General features: G+C 37.3%; 2 protein-coding genes across 6 annotated transcripts in view; both read left to right on the forward strand.

Moving 5' to 3' along the window:
- The first annotated feature begins 51 nt into the window (after positions 1 to 51).
- Positions 52 to 17,245, forward strand: LOC113672124 (ankyrin repeat and EF-hand domain-containing protein 1). Of its 2 annotated transcripts, XM_027188403.2 has the most exons (19): positions 52 to 415; positions 2,161 to 2,355; positions 2,997 to 3,106; positions 3,935 to 4,039; positions 4,385 to 4,509; positions 5,025 to 5,173; positions 5,877 to 6,037; positions 6,604 to 6,736; positions 7,029 to 7,141; positions 8,225 to 8,248; positions 8,436 to 8,477; positions 9,298 to 9,393; positions 9,729 to 9,816; positions 10,539 to 10,713; positions 11,118 to 11,315; positions 11,757 to 11,890; positions 14,969 to 15,066; positions 15,164 to 15,310; positions 15,692 to 17,245. In XM_027188403.2, the coding sequence occupies exons 1-19, from the start codon at positions 277 to 279 to the stop codon at positions 15,821 to 15,823; spliced, it is 2,364 nt and encodes a 787-aa protein (XP_027044204.2). In that variant the 5' UTR covers positions 52 to 276; the 3' UTR covers positions 15,824 to 17,245. The 2 variants fall into 2 exon arrangements, with proteins under 2 accessions (XP_027044204.2, XP_027044205.2); XM_027188404.2 differs by lacking the exons at positions 14,969 to 15,066; positions 15,164 to 15,310; positions 15,692 to 17,245 and adding an exon at positions 13,599 to 14,098.
- Positions 17,246 to 18,036: 791 nt separating this feature from the next.
- LOC113672122 (CAP-Gly domain-containing linker protein 3) overlaps positions 18,037 to 19,517 on the forward strand; it is a 20,988-nt gene continuing 19,507 nt past the window's right edge. For 3 of the 4 annotated variants that reach the window (XM_089205194.1, XM_089205196.1, XM_089205197.1), the window contains exons 1-2: positions 18,068 to 18,339; positions 19,454 to 19,517. The exon at positions 19,454 to 19,517 is cut by the window's right edge and continues 99 nt beyond it. In XM_089205194.1, the coding sequence (XP_089061320.1) occupies positions 18,320 to 18,339; positions 19,454 to 19,517 (84 nt within the window). In that variant the 5' untranslated portion in view covers positions 18,068 to 18,319. Of the gene's footprint in view, positions 18,340 to 19,453 lie in introns of all 4 variants that reach the window. The other variant, XM_027188402.2, reaches the window with a different exon arrangement.

Here is a 19,517-nt window from a genome sequence, read left to right on the forward strand (position 1 = left end):
AGCATTCACTCCCAGGTTCCCTTCACCAGCGGACCTTGGCATTGGCCAATCAGAATCAACTTATCTCCAACCTCGAGATTCCCTAACAACGACACGCGAGACAAGTTATGTTTGGTCCAATATTCAGCAGGAAGATGACCTTTTAACTTCAAAAATTTATCTATTTCGTGTTGAATTTTCCACAGCATGCAGAGTACTCATAAATGATAAGGAATCTATTGATATTTGAGCCTTGAAACGAAGGAGAGTGGACCTAAAATTCCTGCATTTTGGCGAATGAGGACAATGCCAATAGCACAGGACCGTTTAGAACAACTTCAAGTTCTAAAGTTACTTCAGTCTGTCCGACTCGAGGATGTGGACCAGATTGAAAAACTAACAACTCACGGGGTTCCCTATCTGATCAACTACTCTGGTAAGTGCAGAGAGATTTCGTTGTCGGTAATACTTAGTGGCTGTTTCGGAAATTCGACTCGTACTTGTCAGTCGCCATAGCAAATTATGTAACATAACAATTTGATGATGATAAGAAGGCGCGAAATTTAATAAACAACACCATAAAGTTTTATCGGAAATTGTTTAGTAACTTCAAGTCAGAATTAAATTTCAAATGTGTTTAAGAGAAGACGCATTCAAACTTGAGGTCTGCCTGAGTAGCAATTCCGATAAGGGCGAATTTTAAATTCATGTGCATGTTCTTAAAATACTTTGAAACATATACATACATATGAATTTACGTCGCTAACTTTGCAGTGCACAATGCGATGTTCATGAGGTTGAATGTATAAAGTTATCACTACTGATAGACAATAAATTGGATAAGATTAAATACGCCCCTCCCATGTAACCTATATTGTAAGAGGCTTGCAATATTTTGTAACCCGGGGTCAGGCTGTTGTTTACTGTTTAGTGGGGCTCTTTTTGGCAAACATGGATATTTGAGGCATAAGGTTATGGTTCACTGACTTTTACATGCCATAATGGTAGGTTCATCATCAATGTGCCACTGTGATAGGGAAAGCCATATCATTCAGAGTCAGTTTTTTTTTTCACCTGTCAGAAAATAAGAAAACTGATAGCACTCTTTAATAATTATGGAAATCTAATCAGTGCAGAGTCTTCATGTATATCATGTGAAGATTATATCATTTATATAAAGTTTTAGTTATTTCAGTGAATTTTGACATCAACCAAACTTACTATCTTGAGTTAGCTCTTATTCTCTCACAGCATGATTTAGTCAGGTGTTATAAGGTGGTGAATATCAAAGAATTCTGCAGATTTTACAGGAAAAATAGCTCTAGAGGAAGGGGTATACTCGTAAAGTGCACAGTTTTGTTGTGTTACACTATACTCTTTCTGCTGCCCAATTCTCTATGAAATCTGTGCATCTATCCATCAGTTTAACCCTTTAACTTCCAGATCAAGTTTGTAATTCTCCTTACTGTCAACCATACAATTCTTATAATGTTAGTTCAGAGAATTTAATATTGAATCAATTAATTATCCTCAAATTATTCTCATCACTTGTCTGGTTGATATTGTATTGATATTGTAAGGGGAAATTCTGTCTTGGTCACTCATGAGTGCTAAAGGGTTAAATGAATGACATAACCAGTGATGATATAAATAAAGTGGGTTAACGTTTGTGGTGCTGCATTGCTGGTAAAGTATAACAGGGTAATTTAGTATTATCAACTGAGTTAATAACTTAAATTGGCCTCAGTAAATAATTTAAAAGGTGACATTTTGAGCTCTGACAAAGGGCTAATGCCTAAAACATCAGCTTTTAAACTCTTTATTGTGGCCAATTAATTTTATGTTATCAACTCAGTTGATAATAATGTTACCCTGTTATGGAATTATCTGACTTGGAACAATCTTACAATAGACCAGAGTGACCAGCTACCTAATGGCTGGATGTTCAATCCAGCTCACTTCCACTAAAATAATTTAGTTTTATTTACTGAGGTGATAAATATTAATTATTTAATTGGCCAATGTAGAGAGATTCTTAGGCAGAAGTTTTATAGAATTTAAGTCCTTTGTCTAAGTGAATCTGATACCTCCTCAAAACTACACTTAAGTCAAGAAGCTTGCAATTCATTATTGGCTTGGAAATTTTTTTTGTTGAACCTTGTTTGTTTGTTCAAATTGTAGAACCTGAAAATGGAGAGACAGGGCTTCACCTGGCAGCATGTAAAAACAATGAGAAGATGATTTCATTTCTTCTTAGTCTGGGTGCAAGCCCCAACATGGTGGACTTAAAGGGACGTACTCCTGCCATGAGGGCAGCAGAGTTTGGCCACACACAGGCCTTGACTCTCTTAACAGAGGCAGATACAGATTTGACATGTAAGGAAAATTTATGATTTTTTATTTACCTAACAGAATTAGCATAATGCCAGTTGACTTTTTTTGTGATAAGGGTTACACCGCACTCTTTCCAATGTACCAGTACTTAGATTCAATCCCAGTGTGGGTTTTAAGTGTTGTGTTCTAGGCTCTTCCATTTGTTTTCATAGCACTTGGAATGGAAACAGGTTGTAAATTGTCACAGAAACCAGCTAAAATATAAAATATGACAGGTTAAAATAAATTTTCAAACCAGTAAAGCAATCCTTTTACAAGTTAAATGTTCAAGAATTCCAAGCAATTTAAAACCGTAATAAGAGGTACTACAGGTGGTAAATATTATCTGTTACTGCCTGAAAAGGAGAGCACTGCTGTGCTAAGAGGAAGGGCCACTTACAAATTTGTTCAGTATCCTATTTTTGAAAAGCAGCAACAGTCATGATGGCAAAACCAGGATTAATCATAAAGTCTTGGCTGCACCTCATGTGCCACTTTTTTGTTTTTGCCACATATTGATGTCATTTGTGATCTATTACTGAACAGACAAATGGCAACATGGAATTTATTTGTTAATTTTTGCCCCAGAGTGCAGTGGTACCTACATGCTTGTACACTTTCAAAGTCTTTTTTTTTTCTTTTAGTGAGGGATATTGAAGGTAAAGGAATCTTGTTTTATTGTATCCAGCCAACCAAACGTCATATAGAGTGTCTCCAGATTGCACTGAAACATGGTGCAAGTGTTAATTATGTGGTAAGCAATTATGCTACTTGTATAAAGGAAGTGGTGTGCTTGTGGGTTCTGCAAAGCACATGCTGAACTTACAGTACATACAGTGCAGGCTGATGTCCCAATTGTTGAACTATGATAGTGATAAATATTTTTTGTCCCTTATATAATCACCTCTGATGTGGATTGCAATACTGACAATACTGTGACACCATACCTCTGCTACTTGTCTTCTTTAGGCAATAAGGTTGGATGCATGTTGCATGAAGCATTATGCTTAGTTGTGATGAGTTATTATTCAGTTCTGCTTGGTGCATTTCAGTAATGCAAAGTGACATCATCACACTTCAGAGCTATTGTTTTTCACTACCCTGAATAACCACAATTTTTTCCAGTTCGAAATACAAATTTTAGTGACAAGTACTAGTCTAGTGTCAAACTTTTCCTTGTCCCTAAGGATTTCCTTCTCCCTTCCTAACAAACAGCAATCAGTTTGCTATCTTTGGAAAGAAACCATGTATGTGACAGGCAGTCAATATGAAAATAACATAAGCAAGAATAACAGACTGAAAAGATGAATACTTAACTGACCACAAAATCTCTGGTGTACACTAAAATCTGTGATGCTGCATGAAGCATTATGCTTTGTGTTAAGCTCTGCTCGGTGCATTTCAGTGATGTGAAGTCACTGTAACAGCATCACACTTCAGAATTATTGTATTTCACTACTCTGAATAACTATGATTCTTTTAAATAAATTATCAAGCCCATCTCCATACCTGCAACTTTTCAGACTGAAGGGTTGATTAGTTTTATCATCTAAGACCTATGCCTTATGTTTTTGCTTACTAGAGTAAGGATGGTCAACCTTTATTGTATGTGGCTGCAGAAGCTGGTCTGGACAACATTGTGCAAGCACTTCTTGTTGCTGGGGCAGACCCAAATGGAGCTCACACAGTATGTTACTGACTTAAAGTTTTGCATTTTGCTAGTATTAATGTTTATTGAACTGATTTCATAATTTAATTTCAACAAGATATGTATGTACATGTATGTTCCTGTACAAATTCAAATCGAGGTACCTCTTAGTTTTGGAGGGTACTTATATCCTTACGTATTTTGAATATAGGTACACCACTGTATTCTATGAACTTATACATGTACCTGACTGTAGATTCAATTTGTGAAACAACAAAACATTAAAATTGGTACTTAAGTTGTTGAGAGGTAAAGTCAATATCTGTAAACATGCAGCTTTTTTGGAAAACATGCATTTACCGTTTGCATTGTCCTTTGGATTAGAATACTGGCCAGACAGCTCTACATGCAGCAAGTGCCACCGGAAGTGTGGCATGTGTGAGAGAAATATTGGAGGCTGGAGCAGACTGTGATGCTTTGGACAGTGAAAACAATCACTCAGCACACAGGTTAGGCTGAAGCACTCAGTGCACTGTACAATGGTCACACACTGAGTGAAATGGAAACATTTCAAACACCACATGAAATTTTCAACAGATATTGAAACCCAATTCTGTAACACACACCTGAATTTAAAGTTCCTGGCTACTTTGGGGTTGTATGGAACTGATTGGTATATTTCTCATGAATCCAGAGTCAGCAAATAATTTGTAGGTCCTTCAAATAAAGAAAGTACATAAATAAATTGATAGTGAGATCACGTTTTTGAAGCTGTTTACATAGATTAATTATCTCAAGAAGTAAATTACATGTATGAAAAAAACCCAGGGTATATTTCACTTTTTTTGTGAAAAGAAGACTTCTAAAATCAGAATATGACAGCTCACTTGTAAAATGTTGAGATAAGAGAATGCTCCTCACACCTTGCCTCATAAGAATATATTTCAGCAGATTCAAAAAATGGGAATAAGCTTCCTGCATGCAATTTATTAAAGGATCCTTATTTCCATTACTTTCTATGCAGGGCTGCCTTAAATGGTCACTTTGAAGTCATAAGAGTGCTGGCAGCTTATGGTGCAGACTTGGGTAAAGTAGCATCAGATGGCAACACTCCTCTTCATTATGCAGCTCGACAAGGATTTGGACCAATATGCAAGTTCTTGTCTCAAAGAGGTGAGCAAGAGCAGGGTATGGTTTTGGTACAAGTGATGAACATAGTGACATGACACTCAAGTAAAATCTATGGGAAGAGTTAATGAGCTTTGTTAATTACACTTGAAAGGGCGCCTAATTAGTCTTAACTATGCCATGTCCTTCTCTATTTGTAATATTTTCTGTATTGTATATTCTCTTTTTCTCATGGATATTTCCTCTAATGCACTTCTATACTTCTAGTAGTTCCTATAAATCTATTATAATAAAGATGGAAAGAAATAAAAAATAAAAAACTAGCTACAGTCAAACCCCTTTGAAAACATTTTAGACTACTTTTTTGAAAATTGACAAAATTGTGAGAGAAAAGTCAGGGACATCCAGGTTGAATGGTTGTTGGTACAATTAGGTTAAGGCCATTGGAAAAATGTTAGGTTTGTTTCATTCAAATTCAAGTTTTACAGTTGGGTACAAAAAAATTGTCCTGAAGAACTGTGATTTTCTTGTCTTCCCATAAAAGTTATTAATTATTGAAGACTGATGTTCATTTTAAATCATAATAAACATTTTCTTACATTTCCAATAAGAGTAAACCAGGCTACATTCACTATATGTACAGAAGTTCAAGATCCTTAAATTTATTTTAAATGTCACATTACAGACATCAAAAAGGCATGAAACATAGAAACATAGAAATTCTTTGATTGACATGCATCCTACACAGGTTGTCCGTCAATGTTAAAGAACAAGGAAGGGAAGACACCAAGATTGCTGGCAAAGGATAATGAGCACAAAGATGCTTTGAAGGAATGTCGTAAAGCTGAAAAACAGTCAGCAAAGCTGTCTAAGGGAGGAAGTAGAACTTCTGAACCATATGCCATCAGAGTATGTTTATAGTCACTAATACTTTTGCTTGTGTACCTTAGAAAAATGGGACAATTGAGCATGAAATGCTGTCAAACTTTTAACTTTTGCTTACTAATTTTTTAAAATGTCCTTAGTTTTTGTCCAACCCCAGCAATTAGTGATGTTTGAAACAAAAGTGATGTTGTAGTTTTCTTGCTGTTCAAAAAGATTGAAATAGAACAAGTGTGATGCTTTTCTTGAAACTTATCCCAAAATGGTAAATGTTTCCCTTCAAATTTCATTTTGCTCATTAGTGCATTGAAAGTGAGCTTAATGTAAACATGCAGTTGCCAAAAACCAGCCTTGTTTAATGTTATACATGCATTCTTTCAAGTAGACTGGAAATCTTGGCTAGGTTTTTTGTAAGCTTAATTTTGTAATACTGAAATTTTGTGAAAGTGTGATGAGATGTTTAGGAAGAAAGAATGTATAGGATGTAAAAGAGAAAATAACAATTATAAGTTTTTCACAACAGTATACCAATCTAATTAGTTATTGGCTGAAATTCAGTACTCAGATCAATTTTCTGCACTTGTCTTCAACAGCTTTATGACTGGATCCAAGAACACGAAGAAAAAGTCTTGAACATTTGTTATCAGTTTGATCCAGAGGAAGAGGATGGAAGCAGAAAAGGAAAAATTACCAAGGATAACTTTGTAATGTGTCTGCAGACAATAAGTAAGTTTAGGAATGTGCTTTAACATGTACAATGTATCCTTAATCATAGAAATTGTATGAATTGTACATGTAAGCATCCTTGCAATATTGGTCCAATGTTGTACATTGAGATGAATTTGAAGTCTATATATTAAACCATAAAAGAGAAGAAAATGATCGCATTATTTTGCTACAGGAACAAGTATCATGTTGCATAGAAACTTCCCAGATTTTCATAATAATTTCAGTATTGTAACAGATATTTTAAATTGGTAAGTGTGAATAAAAATTGTACTCTCTCTTTGGTCCACAGATTGCCCAGTAGATGTAGAAGATTTGAATAAATTAGCACAGATGCATGACCCAAACAAAGAAGATGCTGTAGATTATCCACTGTTTATCACTTGTAAAAAATTTATTAGTAAGGTATGGAACAACCTACCTTGTCATATCATTTTCCAGTTTTACAGAGTTACTGTTCCTTTCCCTTTTGAGTTTTGCAATTTTCATTTCTTTACTAACACTTTTGCTGGTACATGACTGACACTTAAAAACAAAAAATTGCATTACAAATTGATTTCCATTAGAAGGTAATTTTTCATCAAAAATGTCCTATACCTCCTTAAGTCTATCATTAGAGATGGTTTAGCTTTGTTAACAATACGTTTGGACTGATGTGGCTGATGCAAGTCAGGCTCCGTATGGGTCCTGTAAAACGTGGAAAGTCCTGGAATTTTATTTTGACATTTTCCTGGACTGGCAAGTCCTGGAAAAGACTATAGTTCCTGGAAAGTCCTGGAAATCTGCTTAACTCAAGCAGTAAAGTTTTCAGAATTTACGTTATTAGAAATGTATGTAGATCCTAAGGGGAATTGATTTTGAAATCACGGGAATGAAAGGTTAAAGGTGAAATTTGGAGTCTGAAAAGAAAATTAATCTGAGTCCTGCAAAAGTCCTTGAATGGTTTTTTCTGAAAAAGGGTATGAATCCCGGTAAATATGTTGTAGGCTCTTAGGGAAGGAGGGGTGAAGGTTGCCTGCACCTTTGCTTAACAAAGCAATAGCTTGCTACAGACTTGGCTGATGTTTTCACAGCTTGCCATCATAAACAAACGGGTCTCGCCAGGGGTTTTGGGTATCCTGGTATCTGGGGTCAGTTAGTCAAGTTTTATATCACAAGACAATTTTTTATCAAGTGAGAGACACAAGTCACATGTTTTGGCAGTTTTAGGTATATAATATTAAAGTTTTTGATTTTAAGGGAGCTTGGTTTCTCATGGGAAAAATGGGTGTATCCTTTCTCTGGTATCCAACTACTTCCCCCCTTCCCCTTTTTAGCTTGGCGTAATGAGAACTATTTTCAGTAAGCTTCCAATACATGCTTGAAGGTTACATGGCGGTGAAGATAACAGTATTAGGCCAGCAAAGTAACATGTTATGAACATACTGTACATCTGAGATTAAGCTAATGAAACACAAAACTAACTGACCTCTTTCTCTTCTTTTACAGCAATTCATGGTTGTCCTCGGAAAGGTAATGTCATCATTAATTGAAATCATTTTTTTCTCACTGGGATTTGATTTTTATAGCGGATATGGACTTAGTACTCCACAGCAAACTCATGCATCCAACCTTCCTAAGACTGAAAACAATGAAAAGAAGATTTTTTGTTGTTGAATGCTACATGTCAGTATTTATTGTGACTTCATTCACTTTACAGAAAAAAAAGAAAAAAGGTGGAAAGAAAGGAAAGAAGAAGAAGGTAATTTTAAAGTAAAAGTATAAAAGTATTACAATGCATAATACTTGTAATTCTAATCATACTTAGGAACAGTTCAATCCGATGGTTGTCGTAGACATCCGTCATACTTCATGACGATACCCAGGTCATCTCTCTTTCAACATCATATATGAAATTTGTTGAGTTATTCGGAGGTCGAGTAACGTTAAGGATTGATATCACGCGCGTTTTCAGAAGTTGCAGAAATTTTCCAAGTCGCGCAGCGACGAAGGAAATTTACGCAACTTGTGGAAAAAAGTGATATTAATCCGTAATTTTACGAGGAAACATGCGATTACTTGTTTCTGATGTAAAGGGTAAAATTTTCTTCTTTTAAGAAAGTCACTATTAATAAGGTTCAAAACGCACGCTTATTCGCAATTTCTGAGGAAGCCATTTCAGTGTTGTGTTAGTGTCAATGAACTGTAAAACTCACGCCGGAATCAGTACTAAAGCAATGAACCAGCCCTGCTGAAGAACGTTCGTCTTCACTGAAATTCGGTAAAGTTAAGAGTTTTTTAATGTTTTCCATTTCAGATATTTTTTTCCCAGGGCAATTACCCAGATTAAGGGAAAATACCCTCTGTCTCAGCCAATAAGCATTCAGTAATTTTGTTCTCCATGTTGTAAACCTTATTATCGCCATTTTAACAGGCAGAAACATGTCTTTAAAAAGTTTCTTCGAGAATCTGGATTTTATTTTAATCATAAAGTTATCACGAACCTACGGAAGTATTATACATCTGGTAGAGGCTTTTACATTTCCTGGCTAACCCAAAACTAATTTACCGTCTGTTCTCAGGGAAAAACAAAAATACCCATCCCGATTTGTACAGCACCTGATGGCCCCCGGACAAAACATGGTGGCCCACCCTCTGACTATGTAGAGAGATATGTGGTAAGTATTTGTAAAAAAAATTTACTTTAAAGCTTTCATATACCAAATTTTCCCTATTGAAGGCGCGGCGTTTATTATATTTTTAACGTTTTTGATACGGCGTTTATTCAGAGGCGTCTTCATCTTTCTTAAATCACAAATAAAAAAAAGTACCGTAAATAATTTGTCAAACAGAAGAAACATGTTCGAACTTCTGATGTGTCACTTTTTGCTTAGATAGAATCGAACTTTTTTGGCCTGTGATAATAGTATGTACACCAAGTATGGTATACATAACCATTGGATTTTTTTAACATCTTCTCAAACGCTTCTGCGTCAAATTTTTAATTTTTCAGCACTTCACAGACAACACAAGATTTGATCGGGATAATCCGCCATCGCATCCTATTCAAGATGATTCTTCCTGGTACCTTAACTTCCCAGGTTAGTACAGACTAGGTATGACGATTGAAAAGCGGAGTATTGTTTTTTTTTTTTTCGGGAGACAATCGCAGTGAGTGCGTATTTTTTTGTTTTGTTTTTTTTATAATGACAGAGTGCCTTGACAAGCAACCAACAGACGTAAAAACTTTTGTTCATGTATGTTCTCTTTGTTCCTGATCAAACCATAAACCTGCGAAAACTCTTTTCGGATACCCTGAGTGAGAGGGGAAACGAACGAAAGAACTAACATTGGAAACGCCTCGAGATTCTCTCATTATTGAAAGATGTCACGGTTCTGGCAATTTTTTTCAAGCGTTTATCGGGAAAAAAGTCAATACTACAATTCACAAGCAGGAAATTCACATGCAGGAAATTTGATTCACCGTCCAACGAGAATATCATTCAGTCACAAACTCTTTCAAAATCCTCATTTAATAAGAGGGGTCTTGATCAGTAACATAAAAAATGCAATAATTTGTTAATTACGAATTAAGATATAGCAGTAATCAAGTTTAGAATGTTTCTGTTTTCATGGAAAATCGCTGAACCACCTCACTTTACTTTGAGTTCTTCATCGTGTTGATGTCTTCTTGTGGTATTTTTCTCGGATTGGCAGTTTTGATTACAATGGCTGTGAGTTTGCGACAATCAATCGAAATGCGTTTTTGGTGCGTTTCCTTAAGTAGTATATGTTTCCTTTTCTGTTCCCCTACATGTTTTAGATGTTACTTACATGAACATTAGCGATGCTGCTAAAGTAGGAGACTTAGAGACGTTAAAATCAGCTTTTGCCCGAGGAGTCTCAGTAGACCAACGCGACAAATACTACAAGACTCCGCTGATGGCAGCTTGTGCACATGGAAACATCGAAGTAGCGGCATACTTACTACAGATTGGGTGAGTTAACTGAAGTGGTGTATACTGTAATTTGGTTTTAAGTATGTTTCAATATGCCCAGATCTGACCGACTGAACAAGTCTAGTCCTAGAGAAAACTCGGTATTAAGAAGAATATTTGAGCCAAATTAGTCAATTTGGAAATTTCATATACCATTTTGATGAAAGTTATTTTTCTTAGATCACAAGCGACAGACTCACAAGCAGCATCTGTACTCTGCTTCCCATTAAGTCGGATCGCGTCGCTCTGCGCCTCTGATATCGTCTTCGTCTTCGTCTTCGCCTTCGACTCCAAAGATAGCGAAAACCAGCCGTACTAGAACGATCTCTAACAACGTAGTATTTTGCTGTTATATATTATCAATTTACAGTGCACTTATCCAAATCCTTTGCTTTGTTTTCCAGGGCAGACATCAATGCACGAGATAATTTCAAATGGACTCCTTTGCACCATGCCTGCCACTCAGGGCAAGTTGACCTGGTGCAGTTTCTGCTAGAAAACGGAGCAGAAATGGACGCACAGACCATCAATGGCGGGACACCTTTAATGAGGGCTATTGAGAGTTCCAGAGAGGCTGTCGTGGAACTGTTAATTTCTAAAGGGTTTGTATAGTGGCTTTGCTTTAGACACCAAAATTGAAATTTTGTGAAAAGGTTGTTAGCTTGGTCACACAGTCCCACAGTGGTTGAAGTCGCTTGAAACACGGGGAAAAAAAGATTTCCAATGTTTTATTTGTCGAGTGCTTCATTTGCTAGATTATCGCCAACACCAAAACGTTTGGGTTCCTCACGCCCGCATTCAAGTAAAACTTGCCAGCAATTAAGATTTCTGAAGACCCAGTGACCTTTACGATCAATTCAAATCGTTGGCTCGATTACCAGCCGCTGTTCAAGCAATAAGCTGGCGCTCAGCCTCTTCTTCCTTTTCGGGAGTAGCGAGGACTGGACACGAGAAAACGGAAGAAATCTCAGTGACGCTGAAAAATGTTGGGTTATGATTCCTTATCCTACAAGGATTCAGTTCTCTTTTCGTTTGTTCTTCAGAGCAAAAGTTCAGCTGGAAAATAAGAAGGGACATACAGCGCTGGATGTCGCCAAAGCTTACGCAGATCCTCGTGTTGTAGCTATAGTACAGAAACGATGGGACGAAATTCCGCCACCTGTGGATAAGAAGAAACGTATGTATTGTATCAGTAAAGCTGTACGTTAACCCTCTAGCTCCTAGAAGTAGTTAACATGTAACTCCTCCTTAAAGTATCCACACATTATTTAGCAAATAGGCAATGAGAATATTCAAACTTATTAGGTAGGAGTTGTCATCTTGATCTGACCCCAGATTCCTATAACTGACATACAAAGAAGTGTGTAAAGGCTGAAGGGGAGATTTGACAATCAGATCTTGGGAGTTAAACAGTCAAAAGAGTATCGATAGCCTAAAACTTGCGATTTGGATAGTTGCGTTCAAGTTTTGTTTCCTAAGTTCCAGTGGTTTGTTCAGTTAGTTAAAGTACTTGTAATTGCTTTCAACGAGAGGTTCCTTGCTATTTTTCTTCTGGTTTATTGAGCAAGAGGAAAGTTTATTTCTTCCGTTTGCTGGTGCCGTTGGCTTAAACGTCAGTCTTAAATTCACTAATTTGATTTCGGGGGTACTTTGCCGAATTTTAACTGAGCTGTGGCCAGGATTGATCGCTGATGAGTTTCATTTTCTACGTAATTAACATCTTAAAGTGTCCTCGTCTATAGGATTTTACTGAAACCCTCGTAATTATGTCAGATATGAATGAATTGAAAACCTAGTAGGTACATTCATTGCATTTAAACCTGGTCATAAGTGCGACTAATCCTCACGAATGTAATAAACAGTACAACAACAACAACAATAGAAACAGCAACAACAACAACAGCAGCAGCACAGTGTGCGCAACTTTTGAGGTTTGCTAAGAGTTACACTAACAAGGTCTTGTCTATATCTTTCCTGGTGGGCACGTGAACTAATACAACAACTCGTTTTAACCTGTCTTTGGATTTCATGCAATTCCTTCTTGCTAGTCCGTTTCCACTAAGCCTTTTTGTTACTTTAACCTAACAGAAATTCATTATTCTTTTTCTGATTTTTGCATCACTTAACTCTTTCTTGCGACCATGATGAAAAATATTTAACGTTTCAATTTGTATCTTTTGTATCTTTCAAGGCTTTCCTATCTTCTCTCTGTGTGACCTTAAACTCTCTCGAGGGACTTTTTCTACGGGTGGCTCGGATGAGGATTTCAGCCGTGCACCGAGTCCCGCCTCTTCTATCTCTATGTACCTTTGTCATCGAGGTCTTTCTTTAAGTTCTAAGAGGGCCTTTTGGGACGAGTATCTTCATGGAAGAGACAGTGTTGATAGCGGTGTATATGCAACATTACAGGATAAATGCATGTGCTCCGTGTTATGTTAATTGATCAATGCCTTTCGGTATTTCCTAATTTTTGCCTGAATGCATCTTCTTATGTTGCGCGACATTGTTTTTTAAACATGATGAGTATGTGAACATGAAAGCGCTGTGAGTCCAGCACTGCATTTTCATGAACTATTATTCAATGTTGTCATATGTGTGCTGTTTCATCCGCTTTGTTTTGTCGTCGCAAAAGTTCGCTGCTTCGCTGTCCTTTCCTTAATCTCTCTCAAACTCTTGAATGCAAGACAAAATACAATTTTGTTTCGCCATTTGGGTATCACAGCTCTCTCAAAGTTCTTTAAAAAATCACAAACTTTCAATCCTTGAAACGATCTCCAACAAGGCGGCTTCCAAATCGCTCACGAAGACGACTAGCCAATGTGGATGAAGCGCACTGAGCCTACCTGGACGTACCTGTGACGCATGTCCATGTCTCTCTTCATCAGGAAAATTTGCACCCCGACCCAAGTCTAACGCGCAATCTAGTGACGCAGAGGGGCTTGGTAACGACGGAAATGATGGCAACGAAGGACCTGGGGACGACGATGACGATGGTGGTGATGATGGGTAGGAGTGGGAACAAAATGCCATTCAGGCACTTTGCGCAAACTCATACCAAATGAAGTCTAATTTGTTGGAAGACTAATTCAAGGGAACTGCGTGTCGTGAATCTTTAAATAGTAGTTTATTTCAGACGACAATATCAATGTGTGGGGTTGGAGAAACTTTCTGTAGAAAAATATGCAAGGAATATCCTTTGATTGGTAGAAAGTCATGTCAAACATCGATTACCGTATATGCACGGTTAGTGTTATTGCGATGGAATAAATGTGGATACGACTTGTATTTTAACAAAGTAGCATGATATTTTTCCAAATTCAAGTAATATATTGTGATATGTGAATAACTATGCACAACTGAATAAAATTTCACTTAATTTTGGTTACGTCTTGCCTCTCTGCGTTTTTTATGTTATGTGATCAAGTTATTTGCCTTATCGTTTTAGTTTCTAAGCTTAGTTTTTCGAATTGAAGTTTAGTCTAAAGGGAGGATATGTTGATAATTAACGTAACTGGCGAACGAAGGTACATTTGCATAATCTGTTGGTGTAGCTGATAGGTTATTGAATCGCGGTGTCATTCTTTGGATGGTATATTCTAGAATAAAGCTCATGCGGGTTATAGTACTATTCTCTATTTTTATCTACCTAATTACACCTAATCATGTTCTCCATCTGTTCTGGCATCCCAGTGATTACACCTCCTTGTGTCCTCGACACTCGTTGGAACGTTGGAATGCTATAGTCCAGCTAAAAGGCGAGCTCTGTATGCAGAGAAATTTCTGTCACATCCGGTGCCTAATCTACGGACGACACGTTAGAAGATTTACGTAAACTATTATTCAAGCAAGGAAGGATTACTTTAGGGAACTTATCTCATGCAATAACAAGCTGAGAAACATTTATCTTAAGCTTTTGCTGAGGGTAGTTATCAAAGAGAACTTGATTTCATCGGCATCAAAAGTGACCTTTAATGTGGTAGGAACGAAAGATAAAAGTGGTACCGTCACGAGACGCAGCCAAGTTTGTTACTGATATTTCCAAATTTTGACGTCTTCTGTGATCTATTACTAAATAAATGCACATAGGGGCTCCTGACGCACGGCAACATGGAATCTGTTTGTTTTAATATTTAAAACAAAGAAAAAATGTTGTTAACAGTGACTTCATCTATGTGTCTGTCGTTAGGAAGATCAGAGGTGAAAACCAATTAAAAATGCATATGTAACTCAGCTTATTATATAATTTGTAATACAGGTGGAGGAAGCCCGCGCAAGAAAGGCGCCAAGTCAGCGGCCCCTTCAAAGACACACATGCCCAGTGTGAAGAACACCCCGGACAAAAAACAAGAAGAGGTAAGACGAGCTTGCCTTCAATGGGAATTACAGCAAGAGAGACATCTTGGTATCTTTCAGAGAGTAACCTCTCCTTTTTTCTTTTTACTCTCTGCAGCCTCCATCTACAGCACCAGCGACTGGCGCGTCTTTAGTACGGAAATCGTCAGTGTTGCGAGCAGCCTCAGCTCTAGGAATCATCAACGAGAAACCTCAGCCAATCGTGTACACTCCTCGGAGAGCATGGATAACGCAGCCAACCACCGTAAGTAAAACATGGGGATTTTTGGTCATAGTTTTGTGCAAATCAACCGAAAACTGAGAGGACGAAAAAAGACGAACGTACAGAAAAATAACTTCAATAGAGGTGTTCCCATACTGAATAAACAACCCGACCAGCAAAGATGATTTTGTTGTATATATAAGTCTTTTCTGTTTAGCTACGGTGTTGATATAGGTGGCTTTCAGGTCGTAAAACTCTGCTTTTGAAGAGGGCCATCTATTAATACCGCCCCTTTTCGTTTTTCATTTTTCAGTTAGTCGTTAATTTATTTACTCGTTTGAATGGAGTTTCTCTTTTGCCAGCTTTCCCAAGAATGTTTCACTGGTTCTACTTAAAGAATGTTTCGTTTGATTGGCTTTATAGGATGATCTTCTACGTGGAAGAGAAGTTCGTCGGATGCGTTTTACCACAGATGTCGACTTCGCAGATTACAAGCCTGCATTCCAGAAACACATCACCTTGAAGGCCGAGGCAATGGAGGCGGAAGATGACTAATAAACCCATATGATTTTTCGCTCTTCTTTTAGGTCAGCTCGTTAGAAGTGCTTTGCTCGCAAGTTATCAAACGTAAGGGCACTAAGAACCCTGTGGTTCTTAACCCTTGACAACACAGCGGTGAAACGTCTGCGTATGTGCCAAAGTTGTGATGACTAGGTGGCGTACTTTAAGGGCTGTCGGGACTAAGTTTTCCAGCACGAGTTACAAACAACCACTCAGGCCGGTAACTCACCGTGTTTTGGAAGCGTATCACTTTTTTGGTAAAGCCCAAAACAGAATCAGTGGTAAATCAACAGGATGGTTGTAATTGAATAAGCTTTGTGTTCGAAAAATCTCGAATTTTCCTTTTTTTCCTGCTTTTGTTTCCTTTGATCCCTTCGCACATGCCCTTTCCGCATGCCTTAAGTTTGACCACTGTGTTCTCCTTGACGGTCATCAATAAAGGGTCTACGCGAGTTGTGGTGCGTGACGAACTGCCTGTACCACAAAATTACCAAAATTCTAATTTTTGGCTCAGTTTTGAATGAAAGACAAAGAAAATTCCTTTGATAAACTTTGTCAGTTGCTGGACAACGTTTAATTTTTAGACAATGCACGAGAAAGTAAATTCAATGGCTGAAAGATTTTCTTGAAATTATTTTTGTTTCCTGAAAGAAGCAAAACTGGTCAGCTTTCCATTTCATTGGTAAGGTTAATTTTATAGCCTCATCTCACTGGCCACAGTTTGTTTAAAACTCGAAACTTTTGGAGTTGTGTAACCTAGAAAATGAGCCGAATCGGTAAGGCCGTTTACAATCTGTCAATAGGATAAAATTTAAGGTTCCACTGAATGTTCATAGAAAATCACGTTAAATATGATTGATTATATGTTTTTTATTTAAATTTTTATAAAATTTATACGTAGGCATCGTTATTTACTTCGGAAATTTTCATTTAAGCAAATTCAATTGTCAGTTTTTCATCGAAGTACCTAGATATGAAAGGATTATAGATATTTAACAAAGTTAAATACTTTTTATATTGAAAAGTAATGTAATTTAATGACTTAGAGTTTAGTTTCCGACAACGTCTTAAGCCGAGGGTTTCCGACTTGAGAGAGGATTGTCATGCCTTGTTTTGCTTCAGTTAGAAAAAGAAGAAGCTTATAAAGGGGAAGGGGGTGAGATTCTCAGGAACCCCCCCCCCCCCCCCAGCTACGCTCTTGTCTTAAGAGCTGATGGCAGATAGTTCGGAGAATGTTATTCAGATCTTGTGATTGAAAGGGTCAGCAAAACTTGCATCATATACACTCTTTCAAACTATTCAAAGGTATCATGATTTGATTACTATTCTCGTTTTTTAATCGTTTATACCATTTTATTTTTTTATTTGTTGTACTATTTGTTATCATATTTTTAAAAAACATGAAATGTTCACGTATAATTGTTGTTGTGTTCACTCCCCCTAACTTTCGAAAGCATTTCGATGCTCCTTGCACTAAAGTATTTTCAATATCTTTAAATAAGCCACAGTTTTCGCCATGTAACGCTTCTTGAGAGCGACAAGATATTAGGGGGGGAGGGGCGGTAAGTCATAAGCCACCTGCATTCTTATGGTGCAGTACATGCGTTGCCGTTTACTAAGCTGCAGAACAGCAATGTAATCTTTTTGCGCTTCACTGTCGAGTGAACGCAAGTACGAGGCGAGCGCTCCTTCTCTCGCGTGTGATCCACTCTGCGCGCTCGCCTGAAAAGCGACAAACAAGTGACACCTGTTTGGCAGGCAAACTTCAATTCTAAGACGCCCTTGAACCGAAAAACAAAATTCTTCCGCTGTTCTGGTCCCTCACTGTCATCCGGCCTTCTATTCTATTCCACTTTTAATGCAGCAACTTATCATATTGGTATTTCCACTGTTTCAGCCTACATTGGGACACTGAACTATAGCACTGTGGCCATGTTCACCTCTCCATGCTCTGTTGGACTAAATTAATGATGCAAAAATATAAAAATAAATAAACAAAAGAGTAAAATCAAAGAAAATACAGCGCCTGTTGGGCAGGTTAGGCGTTAAATTGCATTTTATCTTTAAGAGCCATGTAAAACAAAGAATGTTTTTTTCATCAGCAGCCCAAAGAAGAAAAAAAAAAGGAGGAGGTAATTATGGAAATGTCTTAAACACAAGGAAGATCATAGCGTGCGGTCTTGATCAAAAGGAAGAACTTAGCGTGCGGTCTTAAGATCGTATTTCACAATACAACACACAATATTTAGATTTGTGTGTTGTATTACATTATAACCGGCCTCCAAATTGCAGCTTTCCCACATTCGCTGCTAATGACCGTTTTTTTAATGTGTAATGTTTGCAAAAGGATTTGCAGATTGCCTTTAAATGACTGTCGCTAAGTGCAGTCAATTAAGACTGCTGCGGCAAATGTTTTGGTATTCAAAATTGACCCGGAGTGATTCGTCTTCATAACACAGCCACTTGATCATCTCACTTTACAGCATATAGATGTCTCTACTTGAGTTAAGGTAAGTTTAGATCTGAAATTCAAAATTCTAGTAAGTTCTTCGTCATTCAGTGACTTTCTGAATGATCAGCCGGAAGAATCACTCAAAAGACAGGCTGAAACACTTAAGATTATTCCAGATTGTGTGGTTTGCAAGCCTGTCGAAGTCGCTCCCCAACCGTTCTTTCATTTAATCTTCCTAACTCTTCACATTTTTCACAGATCTCCTCGTTTTTGGTCAAAAGGCACTTTTCCCTCAAATCAAAATTATGAAATAGCATTGTGACTTCTTTGATCGAGGCACTTTTTAAGGACGTCGCGAAATAAGCTCGTTAGGTTATGTGCAATCTGTCTCTCTTCTCTGTATGACGTAAACTATGTTACTCCTGTGCTTTAGTGCTCAAGCCGTTCAAGAATAAGAGCGCGCTAAGTTCTAAACATTACAAAAGGTACCATAATGCGCCTCATCGACGTTAGTTACCATAGAATGTCACACGAAGATGAGATAAAATCGATTATCTTATGTAAAACAATACTCAGTATGATTCCTTAAAAGATCGATGACCTTAAAGTTGTCAATTTTAATCATTCATAGGCGACAACGACGTAAACAGACTGTATGCATCATGATTAACGAAAACTGTGTAGTACGTTTCTAAAATCAAAAATCCTCCTGTTTCTCTTTTTAATAAGTAAGCTTTCGGATCGACTTTGGTTTATGTTGTCACGTGCGTTTACTCCAAAGGACGCCACTTTCCTAGCAACATCTCTGATCCGCTTTAAAGGTGTATATCACTTAAAAAAAACTTGATAATTCCTACATATAATTTCAGGTTATATCTATTCTAAAATATTTCACATTTCTCAAAATCGTCAAATTCTTGGGGACCCTAGAACACAGTTGCTATTTCTCCCCCTACTGTAGTCTCTGTTCGTGCTCTTTAAGAACTTGGACATATATCCAGAAGAAAACTCACTCCATTACACATCCGAACCCCACGGAAACACTCTTTTTCCTTTTTTGGTTCTTTACAATACTCGTATTTTGCCTCTTGTTTAAATTTCAGCTATCTACGTTCTGTATACCCTGAAAACATCTGTAATTGTCATTTATCATGCTATTGATTTGTTTTTAGTTTAGATGACTTCAACACTGAAGATTCGGATGCCTCTTCCATTCCCGATCTTTCTTTTGACATT

Source organism: Pocillopora damicornis, chromosome 4, assembly GCF_964200805.1.
Source record: "Pocillopora damicornis chromosome 4, jaPocDami1.2, whole genome shotgun sequence".
Taxonomy (NCBI): domain Eukaryota; kingdom Metazoa; phylum Cnidaria; class Anthozoa; order Scleractinia; family Pocilloporidae; genus Pocillopora; species Pocillopora damicornis.